Source organism: Trachurus trachurus (genome assembly GCF_905171665.1).
Source record: "Trachurus trachurus genome assembly, chromosome: 10".
Taxonomy (NCBI): Eukaryota; Metazoa; Chordata; class Actinopteri; order Carangiformes; family Carangidae; genus Trachurus; species Trachurus trachurus.
The window spans coordinates 20,779,415-20,793,790 of NC_139894.1; the positions used below are offsets into that span (position 1 = coordinate 20,779,415).

General features: G+C 43.0%; 1 protein-coding gene across 1 annotated transcript in view; it reads left to right on the forward strand.

The window, feature by feature from the left end:
* LOC310992249 (A disintegrin and metalloproteinase with thrombospondin motifs 2-like) overlaps window positions 1-14,376 on the forward strand; it is a gene marked incomplete at its 3' end in the record, with an annotated part of 106,698 nt that overhangs the window by 47,174 nt on the left and 45,148 nt on the right. The window contains exon 3 of the mRNA XM_083980268.1: window positions 645-822. Within this exon, the coding sequence (XP_083836394.1) occupies window positions 645-822 (178 nt within the window). The remainder of the gene's footprint in view (window positions 1-644; window positions 823-14,376) is intronic.

Genomic DNA, 14,376 nt, shown 5'->3' on the forward strand with positions numbered 1-14,376 from the left:
TTACCAGTTGTCTTAAACAGACAGATGGAATAAGAGAGAGTGACGGGCAATTTTCCCAGTGCCTGTTTTCCCCATGTATGTGCACGCAACTCCTTTTTGCATGTGTGTTCTCTATGCACGCTTCTTTTACTTCTCTCTCTCTACATCTCTTTCAACCCCCCCTCCCCATCCTCTTCTCCGGTGAGCTTGCGTTTCTGCATGCCTGATGTGTGTTTGTGTGTGTGTGTGTGTGTGTGTGTGTGTGTGTGTGTGTGTGTGTGTGTGTGTGTGTGTGTGTGTGTGTGTGTGTGAGGTGGACTGGGGAATTACCTGACAGATTGTGTTAGTTCAGGATGGGAGTGGGACAGTCTTATCCCGTGCTCTTGTGTTGGCCATTTCAGATGCCAGGTGTCACTCTGGCCCTCTTTAGAGCTGTGAGGGATCGCTGCCGTCCCCTTCTCTTCTCGTTTTTTTCCCAGCATGCCACAAACACAGCAGTGGCGTGAAACCAAGGGGCTATTTTCTTTCTGTAAACTGTCAGAGCAAGAGAGGGAGGCGAAGGATGGATTGAGCAGGGAGTGCTCGGCGTCGTGTGACAAACATGATGTCAGAGTTCACCTACTTGTATTTATGTCACCCAATTAATTTTCCACACTCTCTTTCAGGCTGGTATGATCAGGACGGAGCAAGAGGAGTTTTTTATCGAGCCGGTGGAGAGGGGCGACGGAGTGATAGAAAAGGAGGAGGAGGAGGGAGGAGGCGGAAGGACACACATCGTCTATCGCTCCTCAGCCGTAAAGAAAGCGCCCGTCAGCAGCGCAGCAGCAGACCACCACTCCAGAGGTCAGTCTGTGGCTCCCACTGTGCCATCCTCCACCTCCGTGCATCCCTCACATGCTTCTCATGCACCCGTCACCCTCCATCTTCTCCATATTTCAACTAAAACTGCAAACTGAAACCCAACTCCCCCGATCACTCTACCTAAATTTTAATCCCACAGAAGTGCAAATATTTCTCTTCAAGCCTTGCAAATTTGACTTTTTGTCAGCATTAATGTTTCCCTCACAGAATCGTACAACACCGCACAGGCTGTGCTCGTTCTTCCTCAGATAAACTATAGACAAGTATTAAACCATTCTTCCCTCATACACACCTGGTTATATAATCATATCAAACTATTGTATGCAAAGACAGTGAGTCACAGTGAGCATACCCTGCTGTCAAAAAGATTACACCTACACACGCTCAAACGCATCTTCCTGTCACTGCACTAATTTTCCAGTGAGAAAGGAGTGAAATATGGAGACACATGTTTGATTGGTAAGGCAACACCCTCTGAATTTTTTCATACGCTTGCCTTGGCTGCTTGAACAGCTAACAGTCAAGTTTTTGGTTTCTCAGCGCTTCTTCTTTCTCCATTTTCCGCTCTACAGATGAAATAAATGAAACGAAACAACAAGGAGGGCCTTTATTTCACAGGAAGCATAATACTTAGAGTTTGACACAGTGTGCCAGCTCCAGGATTAGAGGGAAACAGGACAAATATGTCTGAACATGATCATACAGGATTAATTATGTTGTCATTATAATAAAAAAAAAGTATTCTCTTAATCTGTTTTAATTTGTTATACTCTTATTACTCAGTGAAAAAAAAAATCATATACTTAAATGATAAAAAGTGTTCACACAAGAGGCGATGTACTTGAATCAAATTAATCAACAGAATTTATCTGTGTTTTACTTTTTCTTTCAGCTGAACATAAAGTAAAGGAAGGAAGTTTTGATCACTGATTGCATGTATTTATTATTTTATATAACCCCCATGGGACAAGAAACACCAAAACTGTCTATTCAATTATACATTTCTCAGTCTCAATGTTTCACCTTCAAAAGCACTTAATGCTGCTTCTCTACTCCAGTAACTCCCCACAGTAAGATATACATGTAAGAAAGCATAGCGACACATGTTTCAATCATTTATTCATCTAAAGCTTTGGGATAACATTTAATGTGCATGAAAAAAGATGTAAAGGAGGAATGTCATAGGCTAATACAGAGTTCAACATATCTGATCTTCTGCAACAACTAAGAATACTCCTATTTCATAGATACCAGTTGCATGTACTGTGACACTTAATTGCTGTTAAAGCATTTTGAAGCTGAATATAATTTAAATTGGGGAGCTATAATAATTAAATGATTTGGAGAGTATACACCATATAAAACGTTCATGTCTTATTCTTGAAAAAGGAAAAGGGAAATAAAAAACAAGAAAATCTCCCCTTAAAAAATGTGTTTTCAGTATTGTCAGCTGTACTGTCAAGAACTTGGCATGCTGGGAAAAATATTACTGCAATGCATGCCTCAGGCTTGTGTCAGTAGAAGTGGCTGTCCAATCACTGTGACTGATCTGATGCCTAAGAGTCAATCAATTGTGACCCCGACCAGCGCGAGAGTCTGCATCTCAACTAATCACCAAAGCAAAAAATGTTCTCAGAGCAGCGCGACGTAACAGGCGCAAGCTGAAGCGCTTTATAACGAGTGTATCGCAATAGACGAGATCTGTGTCTTCCTATTCTGAGCAGTTGACTCAAGAACGTCTAATAATATACAGAGAGAGAGAGAGAGTTTCCATAGGAACACCCAGTGAGGACAGACTGCATTAGAGTAACACAGATCTGCTCCCACTGTTACTGATACCTGGCAGTACATCCACACACACACACACACACACACACACACACACACACACACACACACACACACACACACACACACACACACACACACACACACACACACACACACACACACATAAGCATGAATACACACACACACACACACACTGAACTGAAGAAAAAAAAAATCCTATACGGCAACTCACTCACATACAGGATGTAACCACATGCAGCTTACACAACTCCCTTGATCATACATTTACACTTCTGAACACACACAGACGCGCAGACACACAGTGCAGACACACACACACACACACACACACAACACGTCTCACTGCTCCTTGTTGCCTTTGAATCTTTCTTTCTAATGAAGAGTGGGGTGCAGATCAATAGCGTAGGATAGAACAGGCCTCAGTGTGTGTGTGTGTGTGTGTGTCTGTGTGTGTGCATGTATGGCGTGGGCATGAGTTCTGTGGTCGTCTGGCTTCGATTGCTGGGATTTTCAAGGCTAAACAGACAGACGGACTGACGGACAGACAGACCAGCAGGCATGTGCTGCTCCCAGTAGCATTTGATGTGGATCTCTCTCTTTGTTTCTCTTCTCTTTTTCCTTTTTATCTTTTGTCTTAGCTATTCTAGACCACAACATTATATAAACAGAAGGTTTACCTCCCAGTTGTTACATCATATCACTAATATCACAGCCACATCGACACATAGGAAGCACATTAGAGAAAATTATTTTCCTCTTCCTTTTTTTGTTGTCTTCCTCGGACTATCCCTCTCTGTAGATCAATCAGAGAAATTAGCAAATTAATTAGTAATCAATCAATCATTTCTGGAGATCTTCTTCACCAAGCCTGCTTAATTCACAGCCAGTTATTGAGTGTTGGACTCATTTCCTGGCTAAAGACAGAGGTAAGGAAGTTATATTTAGCAAGGTAATAGAGGAGCTCAAGAAGGAGAGAAAGAGAGATGAAGACGAGCAGGGCGAGATTGATCGGTTTCTTACACCATAAGCTTAGGAGGTGTGAATCAATGTCCTAAGTGGAGAGAGCAAGCTTTATTATTAATGTGGCACATTCGTCAATTAATCGCTGCGCCGATAGAAAACGAAGGATTGCCATTAATTTTTTTTGCCGGGAGGATAGAGCTCCATCCTTCAATCTGTCTTTTCCTCCACCCTTTACAATTTCATTTTATCCCCTTTTATCTGTGGTTTTGATCAATGTCTTTCTGTTCTGCTAATTTTACTCTCTCCGGGTCTAGTGTCACTGGCTACTTTTTACCCCACAGACGGTCTCGTCTCGCTACTCTCGCCCATTCGTCCTCTGGTGTCTGCAGGCTGGACAGGGAGGTGGACTTTACTGTTTTGTCCAAGGAGACTGGACTGTCTGTGTGGGTGTGTTGCTTCATCTGTGTGTGTACAAGCATGTGAGTGTGTGCCAAGGTAGTGTTGTTGGACTATCAGAAGATGTTTACCCATAACCATCTTCACCTAGTCTGCTACATAAACTTAAATCCCATGTTAATATTATGCATAAATGTCACCTGTCTCCAGCAATAGTCAGGGATCTTTTTTAATTTTAAATTTTTTTTTTTTACTGTTCCCCAAGTTAATGCTATTTTCAGCTGTCAAGAAGCAACATGACAGGCTGCTGGATGTCGTGTTTTTGTAGCTCGGTATCCATCTGCTCTGTTCTGAACTGTCGTATACAACAGGCTATAGAAGTATGATACAAACAGTTGTTGTTTGCAGCTGACTTGTTTTCATTGACATTTCAGTTGTATTGTTCTCATGACAGAAATGCTCCCTGCAGCCTTTGGGGCAAAGCCGTTGCAATTAGCCGGTGGGCTGACACTGGGCGGAGGACAGAGGCTGCTACACAGGACCCCATGCGTCCGCACAAAGCCGGCATTTGTTTTACGCCTCAGGCGCTGCTGTTCTGTGCTGTTCTAGTCTGTTTTTGCTATATTCTATTATGTTTTATTATTCTGGGCCGACGTGGTGTCGCTTTGTCGGTGTTGTAGTCTTGCTGGTGCGTGCCACGTCGAACAGCGCCGATACAATGACGCACCAGTCCGAGCCTGGGCTGAGAGGAAGTTGAAGCAGGTCAGACAGAGGCCAGTGGTTCTAGTCACTGTAGCTTAATGTCTGCCTCTCGCATCCAGAAAATGAAGGGGGCTCCCTCGAGGACCCGCTCAGTCTCTACCCCACTCTCTCCCTCTCTCTCCTGTTTCCTTGACTCCCCCCAGTCTGTCTCTGCCTCTGTTGGTGTGACACAAGGATAGTCGTATGGTGCAAGGGTTTTAAGAGGAGACTCGTGTTTAAGCACTTAGAGATGTGAGCATGCACACATACACAACTCATAAATGGCCTGAACTCATCCTCAGTGTGCAGCAGCGTGTCCCAACAGGCGCTTTGCAGTACAGCGTGCCTCCTCCCAAATAGCCACCTGAAACACTCCGAAGGTGACATTCTTCTGACACTATTACGAGGGTTATTTCAGAGACTGTGCAAAGAACATCCTCTAATCATCTTCCTGCGTCACAAGCTGCAAGTGGATGTTGATGAATGTGAAGAGAACCTGCAGTTTCATACAACCAGGGTCTTATTTTTGCAGTTTTGGCCGTATTCCAGTAGGGTCAGACAACCCACCCCCAGGTTAGCCAAACATTTATGGAAGTGAAAACATTGAAAGGAAATTTCCACTTTGCAGATATTTTGCAATCGATTATCCAGCCCAGTTGACTGCAGTAACCCCATCTCCCCGTTCACCCTGAAGGAAGATGGCCACCTAAGCCCTGGTGTGAATGAATTCAGGAGTGGCCCGTCCTGAGGGTCTTTAGGCTGCTGTTAAACTCTAAAATGAGTAGTTATCAAGGAGAATTCCTTAACCACATATAGACTATGTAAACAATGTCATCTGCCAAGGCCTGTCTGAGGCTGAGCGTATTTAGCAGGGGAAACCTAAACCCTAGCAGCAAATTCCAGGCTCTGGAAACATAAACCTTAGTGAACCATTAAAGTGCAGTTAAAATATGGGCTGTAAAGCTCAAGATAGTCATCCAGAATAAATGTATAGTGTTGAATAAAACGTGTTAATTGGACCCAGTGTTTAAAAAGTTCATTTCAGCAGGGATCCACTTTAGATCAGCGGTGTGCATCAGCGCATACCTGTGTAAACACATCTACATGCAGCCAAGCAGAACATCACACACACACACAAAAGACACAACACACAGGTGCAAAGATTCTCTCACATGTGCACTACACACACATGCAGACACACACACATAGATAGAGTGTATATGAGTGAATGAGCGCTGGCCCAGGTGTGCCTCTGGGAGGAAATTACAGTGCTAGGAGGGGAAGTATTTCTGCATCCAGCTGCTTCCTCTCTCCCTCTCTGTGGCCACTGGCTCGATCCCTGGAGACCACGACTGGCTTATTACCTCACTCAGCATTTGAGTGTGTGTGTGTGTGTGTGTCTGTGTGCAGTCATGCATTCCAACATGTATGTGTGCTCCCCCATGCTTTTGCAGGTTTTATTTCTTGCCTGTTTCACCCATGACTGACCGACAGCATTTGTGCGTCTGCTGGTGTGTAAGTGTGTATTTGCCTGTGTGCCTGCGTAGCGTCCCTGTGTGTGTGTTCTCCCTCTGGCTCATCTGACTCCTCACCTGCTAGTAAGCTCCCAGCAGGCCCTCCATTGAGCCGTCACTCAATGTGCCACGGTGCTGTCTTTAAAAAGAGCAGGACTCCGGGGATAATAGCAGGGTGCGGCCGACCTCTGCTCCTGTCTGCAGCCGCTGCTGCTGCTGCACTGACCCACACACAGTCTGTCTGTGTGTGTGTGTGTGGGGGGGGGGGGGGGGGGGGGTTCTGTCTGTCTGTGAGACAAAGAGAGAGTGAGCAATGAGAGGATGAGGTGGAGGAGAAGCAAAGCCTTGGAGGGATGAAGAGAGGTGGTGTTATTACAGCCTCAGTGATTGAGAGAGCGTCACTATAATCATGGTGATCATAGTGTTTTGACAAGATTAGCACCTTTCTGAGCCCTCGTGCTGACTCTGATGTGGTGTTCATATTTTCAGAATCAGACTCTCGATGTAAAATTCCTGCTACATAGCTGATTATGTCTGCTCAAATTGTTTTGTGTATGATGAACATTTAATTGTCTTTTTCAGCCCCAAAAAAACCCCTACAATTTCGCTCATTTAACTTTGACAAATGAAATGTGCATGCGCCCTCTGGCGTCTTGGCAGAGTCATGTCCCCCCAAAAACAGGGTCAGAGTCAGCATAATATACCAAATAACAGATAACATCGGCCATAGCCATCAATATGTTATGATGGCCGATGCCAGTCAATGTGTTGGTGCATCCCTACTTTAAATGCTGTTTTTTAACCGTATAACCGTATATTAACAGCTGCATTTCTTTATACCGCGTTACCCTGTCTGTTATCGTGCAACATCTGGTACTGTCACATTTAGACTGTCGTCCGAAGGCTTCAGGAATAGCCAAATTCCGGGATTGAACTGTGGCTGTGTTTCCAAGTTCTGCAAATTAGGTGGGGTAGTGGATCTGTAGTTTTTTTTATTTTATTTGTTGAATTAGCGCCTTTGACCACCACCTTTTTGCTGCATATCCGACAAATCGCCTCCTCAAAGTTATTGGTTCTCTCCCTTTTCATTTGAAACCAAAATGTGCCGTGGTGTTTGGCTTTGTACTAAATCCATGATGCTAATGTCGATAGATGCTCATCAAAATTCTCTCTTACAGTACATGCCATTAAACCACAGCAGAAGAAGGGGGCGCAATGAGATGATGTCATTGAAAGAGCACCAGTCATACCTCAAACCGTGGAAAACAATGTGGAAATATAACATTTCTGTTCGTTTCATCCACCTGTTTTGAATGGAAAAGATTTTAACAATTATGCAAAATGATTGCGACCCAGCGATTATGTAATAATTTTGACAGACCTGGATGATGAAATGATAATCCTGCATGATCATGAGTCATGAGGATCAGGTCAGGAATCACATCATGGCTAAAGAAACACGTCACAATCTGGTTGCAACAGGATTACCCAATTAGAAAATAATAATCAGAAAGAAATCTGACCTCCCCCCAATCTTCACTTCTTTTTTTTAATACTTGTAGTAACTGAAGGATTGTGCAGCTCATCCAGTGGCAGTGCTCCTTTATGTGGCGAGGCGAAAGGACTGGGTTCTGAGGTTAGAGAGGTAGATGTGCGTGAATTTCACATGAGAGTCTGTGGAGTGAAATCCTGTCACAAATGTGCATTGTTATTATAATGGTGTTTATTTTTTCTCAACTCTCTTCATATTATCCATAGTTTGATGGGATTATTGTCATTCGGTAAAATGATGTATAACCATTAACTATAGAAATTAAATTATTATATCAAAACTCTGACTCAGGCATTATAATGATACCATACAGTAATATTAACATCTCACTCATCAGTCTAGTAGGTTATGTTGTCTTAAAAATATGTTTTATTTATACCAGGAAATGTTATGAGCAATAGATGAATAAATGCAACAGCTGATGCAATGATAGTACAATATATTTCAGATGTCTTTGTGTCTAAATGTTCATGTGTGCTGACTTAAACACGGGGCTGGCACACAGCAGGTAGAGCCGTGTGACTACAATTACATGCAACAGTCTCCGGTCCCTGGAGGTGGCCACTGTTCTGTGTTAGCATCAGTTATGTAACCAGTCAACCTGAGGGACAGAAGCTCATGGAAGATGAGTTGGCGTGCGACTTCCTTCCTCCCACTACTGTCACAGCGCAGCAAACACACTCTATATGCACACACACACACACACACACACACACACACACACACACACACACATGCTGCGGTAATTCTGGCACTATTCTCAGAGAAGTGTGAGTCCCACTGCTATCGCTGAATAAGCTTCCTGCATGCTTGAGCAGGAAAATTTGACATTGTTTATGATGTTAAAGCTTCTCCACATTAAGTTAAAACACACACAAATGTTTTCAGTTATTTTGTCTGATTATAGCTCCTCTCAGACTGTGTGGGTGACCCACCTCCAGCGCTGCTCCACCCAACGTCTGAGCTCTAATCAGCCAGAATGGCTAAAGACACCTGTGTAGGCGAGCGGGGCCGTTTAACGGCAGCGTATTTCTCTCCGGTATGAGCAGTCTCTCACTACAACAACATGTAGGTTAATGTAGTAATGTGTGTGTGTAGAGGATGGAATACAATGGCAGCAGATTCAGAGGTTAATGGAGCCTCTCGTGTGAATGAGGCTTTCATCACTCTTCAAACCCAAATACAGTCACTGCTACTGTATTACAGCAGGTTCATAGCTCTGTGTGCGTGTGTTGACTACTGCACGCCGGTAATCACACAAAGTGGAGTGACTACTAGGGATGGGCGATATGGACTAAAACATTTATCACGATATTTTCTGGCATTTATCCCGGTAATGAGAAAAGTGACGATAAAAAATACCTGTACTGCAAAACTGAAATGACTCAAATCAAACAAGTTTGAAATGTGAGTACAGATTCAATATTTATTCAAATGCTGGAGCCTCGTTTAGCAACGATCTCCTCGGAAGTGTGGCTGCCAATGTGTGCCAAACGGCTCCTCCAACTACCACCATGATCATTCATACGCATTCACATGACTCCAGAAATGTGCTGAAATATCAGCACATTTCTGGAGTCGTGTGATTGTTTATTGCAAAAACAGTCTGAAAGTATTTTATTGTGTTACCATCTGCATTTTTCAGCCTTTTATTTTTATTAAAAAAAAGTTTACTGAACCCGCTGAAAGTGAATAATAAGACACATTTATCAAATAACTTATTTCTATTGAAGCAAAGTGCAAATTGGCTCCCAGATGATCACACAGTTAATCATATTTACTGTAATGGCTGGAAAAGGTATAGCCAATCAGAGACAAGGAAATAGTTATTATCTTTACATCTTTCACATGGTTCATTCTTTAAAAAAAAAAAAAAACAGTGTGTTTGCACGGTGGCAATAACGGACACATATCCATGTTGTGAGGATGAAATTGTCAAAGTGGCGTGTGCGCCTCGTGGCTGCTGTCTGATTAGCAGAGTGATGGGTGGTGGGAGTTTGTTAGGCTGCAGTTCATTTGCTGCTGCGCCCCCTAGGGAAATGTAATTGAATAAAACACAGCTCTGCGCTTCTTCATTCAACAATGTCTGTAATACTAGCCGCGAGCATCAGCTGATGGCTCAGACAGTCAGAGGGTTAAAAAACGAGGAGAGCAGGTGATCGACGTAGCATATTAGCGATTTTGTGATTTTCACTTTAAATGTGACCAATTGGATCGTCGTAGATGAGAGCAAAGGGTTGAGAACGGAAATTCCAATCATCTCTGACTTTAGTTCCTTGCTCCCTCTGAGCCGGCTGATACGTCTTGTAGCATTAGTTTGATATGTTCAGATTTAGCTCGAATAGAAGTGAAGAGAGTGGCTGTAGAGATGAGAGGATAGAGAGAGGGAGGAGAAAACAAAGCCTGCTTAGAGCTTAGCAGGAGCTGAAAATACACATTTGTCATTCTGTTTACTGCACACAATGAACCGGAGGGACTGTCAAATCCAGATGGGTCATGTTGTGGTTGTCCATACACTGTTGTGCCCTGCCCTTTAATCATGTGCACTTGTGTGGAGCAATTACTGTAACAAAGTGGTGGGAGGCAAAGTATACAGGCTAAGTTATTAGTTTTCATTTTTCAAAGATACTGTAATCTAATGATACTTTCTAATTGTGTTGTTCTTGTCTCACAGGCTCAGTTCACACGCTGTATACTGCGGCTGCAGCAGCATGATTTAGTCACTCTTGGCTGGTTGGAAGGCCAAGCAGGGCGTTATGCCTCATCGAGAATGGGATGCCATAATTAATTGCAGTTAAATGGAATTGTGTATTCAAAATCAACACATGTATTAATTTAATTTAATACATGCATATCATTTATTGAAGCAAATTATTCTTAATACTCCTGCAAAATTAAATATTACCTCATCAACAGATGTGTGTGTGTGTGTGTGTGTGTGTGTGTGTGTGTGTGTGTGTGTGTGTGTGTGTGTGTGTGTGTGTGTGTGTGTGTGTGTGTGTGTGTGTGTGTGTGTGTGTGTGTGTGTGTGTGTGTGTGTGTGGCTATCTTGATTGAAGAGCTCAATCTCTTTCAAAAAAAGGAAAATCCCAGAATTACAAATTTGGTAGACTGAAATGAATCACTGTTGGGTTATCTGTCTGCTGTATGCCCAGGTGTGTGGCTGTGGATTGCATGCAGCTCTTTAACCAGTGAAATCTGTTTATCTGCAACTCTGTCAGTGCTAGTTCATACATTTTAATTTAATTAATAACTCAAAACATGTTTAGTTGGAAACTGTTGTTAAATTCTGAAAAAAAATATCTGTCTTCTGTGACTTCACTTTCTTCCAGGACCATAATCTTTCCCTCACAATAACAGATGGTTTACAAATGCTTTTGTATAACCTACAACAACCATAAGATGCTCTAAACGATTGAAAAGAAGTACCGTATTTAGACAGAACAAGGAGGAGCTGTGTCCTAAAACCTTTATGAAGTTGGACAGCGAATGCTAGGCAGGTTCATATTTTCCATCGGCATGTGAAAGTCTCTGTGTGAGAATACTGCTGATCAAGTTGAAGTGTTAGATTTACTCTGCTGGGAGACGCTTTGCTCCTCTGTGGAGTGAGCTGCTGCATCCGAGGAGATCGTAATATAGTTGAGCCACTGGTTTACTCAGTCAGTTGAAAGTGAGTGTGGAAGCCCTTTGCCTTTTATGTAATGTGTCCTCTGCAGCTGTGGTCACAATCATGCTGAGATAATTACTGAGCACTCTGGCATGTCTTCACTGCTGTGCTCTTTGCATGTGTGTGTGTGTGTGTGTGTGTGTGTGTGTGTGTGTGTTGTCGCAGAGCAGCTTATGTGCGGGCTCTACCTCTCCTGCCATATGTATCATCCTGTAGCGATGAGACAGACATAGATCATCTTTCATAGCATATGTGCTGATGCCAATGAAAACTTAAGTTCACTTCCCTGGCATATTACCCACGCTCCCCCTGTGATCCCTCTGCTGCCCTAGCAGAACTCTGGGAGGTTTCTGAAAGGGTTCCCAGTCACGCTGACAAACCCCAGCGTTCTGGCTCACGAGCATCGCTGTGTTTGTGTCTTTTACTCTTACGCAGTAGCTGAACCCCTCCCTTCTCTCCCCTTTTGCTTCATCCTTTTGACCTCTACTCCTGAACCATCCATCCATGTCTTTCTATTCCTCCGCCTCCCTTCTCACCTCTCGTTCTCCCTCCTCTGCTTCCTCACTCTTGGAAAAGTGACCTAACACTGGCCCGAAAAAACTTTGTCTTTTCCTGTCAAAGTTCCAAGTCCCTCTCGTCTTTGTTGGGTGTGGTCAGAAGTTTCGCTCTAGTAACTACACCCAGCACTGATCTCACAGTGTACCAAAACAACCGGGAACATTTTCCCATAACTACTAAAAGCTGAGAAGTTTAAGGTCTGAAAATAGAGTATTAAAAAAATGCATTGAAAGCCAGAATCTCACAGGGGATTGGACGTGAGCATTAACCAGAACGTGAGAGTAAATAGTACAGTTTCGTTCTCTAATGTTCCACTACTCTAATGATTGATTTATAGAGGGCATGAGGGGTGTGTGACAAGAAGGATGGGAGGGTAAATCAACGCTGTCTTGTAATGTAAGAGGCTGGGGTAACAGTTGGTGTCATTATGTTTAACACTGATTTCTTTACTGCTACAATTACAATGATACAGGATCCAGTGATGATTCCAGTCTGGATACATTGCTCACACTCTCATGACCCTCCTCCTAAACACAGTACGTTCTTTTGTGAAACTGGTCAGATCTTCACTAAAATGATTAGCAGCAGATGTCCACTTCAAAAATTCAAAACATATTGGTGCAGTCAGGAAGAAAAAATATGAAACATCAGAGTTTGAACACTTGCCTGCCACTGAGATCCACGAGGTCTTTGTATAATGGTAATTACAGAATACAAGTTTTATTACATATGAAATTGATATTGTTTGAAAAGGAAAGAAAGATCTGATGCAATGAAAATATGAAGAATTGTAACTTACAATAAGATATGAGGCTTCTCAACTTCTTTTTTCCTGTCGGTGAATCACCTCTGGCCTCCCTGCTGTAATGATTTTGAGCCAGGTTTGTGATCACAACGTGTCTGACTATGCGAAGAATGACTCACGCACACACACACATACTCTACAGTAAGGAATGTAGGCCAAGTTCAGTTCTGGCTCCTCTTCTTCCACATTTCCTCCCACTACATCTCTCTGCATCTGAATTCCTGTTTGGTATCAATATCACAAGTGTGTAGTAGACTCTGCCGACTTTCTCCCAGCTCCACTTGTAGGTCATAATTCAGCACCTAGTTAAGGGGATGTTAAAGGGATAGTTCAACATTTTTGAAAATTGGCCCATCGCCATGATCCCCCTAGTAATAGCAGTAGGTTCGTTACCTTTAATTGTTGGTCCAAGCTGCTTTTAGATCGGGGGAGAAGAATACCGAGCGGCGCAGCTACACTACGGAGGCTAATGGAATTTCTTGGTTTTGCTCATCAAACTCAGCAAATACACAACCAAAAAACTCAAAAACGCTGTGGTGGACAAGTTGTGACCTGCACATTTACCACGCTATGAGATAATAGCGGAAAGTTAAGAGAAGTGAAGCAAATACTCGGAACTACTTTCTTCAGTGAACCACTGGTCGGAGGGACACAGTGTGCGCACCTCAGCCAGTGCCGTAGTATACGGACGTATCTGCAGTAAACAGGCGCTTTTGAAATCACTCCGCCGAGCAGCCGTCTAGAGTGTAAAGTCCGACTTTGCCTCTAAAACAACTCCATCTCGCAACTTTCCGCTATTATCTCATAGCGTGGTAAATGTGCAGGCCACAACTTGTCCACCACAGCGTTTTTGAGTTTTTTGGTTGTGTATTTGCTGAGTTTGATGAGCAAAACCAAGAAATTCCATTAGCCTCCGTAGTGTATCTGCGCCGCTCGGTATTCTTCTCCCCCGATCTAAAAGCAGCTTGGACCAACAATTAAAGGTAACGAACCTACTGCTATTACTAGGGGGATCATGGCGATGGGCCAATTTTCAAAAATGTTGAACTATCCCTTTAAGTGGGATAAATAAACTTATACCTGCAGTGTTTGTGGCACGGATGCTCCCTGTCGTGTGTCTGTGCATTACACATGTTGTTGTTGTTGTTTCTGGGAGTTGAACCATTAGTAAGTCACCACATATATCAAAAGGTTTCTCTTATGAGGGAGATAAATGAGATAGAGACGGGATAGTGAGTAAAGAATGAGATGAGAGGGAAAGTGCCGTGGCGCCTCGTTTAACTCCTCGCCACACCCGCTCAAACCTCCGAGGCTGAAGTTCACATCTGTAATTTAGCTGTTGATGTGATTTTAAAGCTAATAAAAAGAAATACACTGTAAACAATTGAAGTCTTCCTAAAATAACTGCTGGGAACACTGTTAAATGTTTCACCAACAAAGCTGTCATCGAGGCCTTTCAGAAAAAAATAAATATACAGCAATACAAAATAAAAAGTAGAATCTGCCATCAGTAGCTGTTGTAGATTTC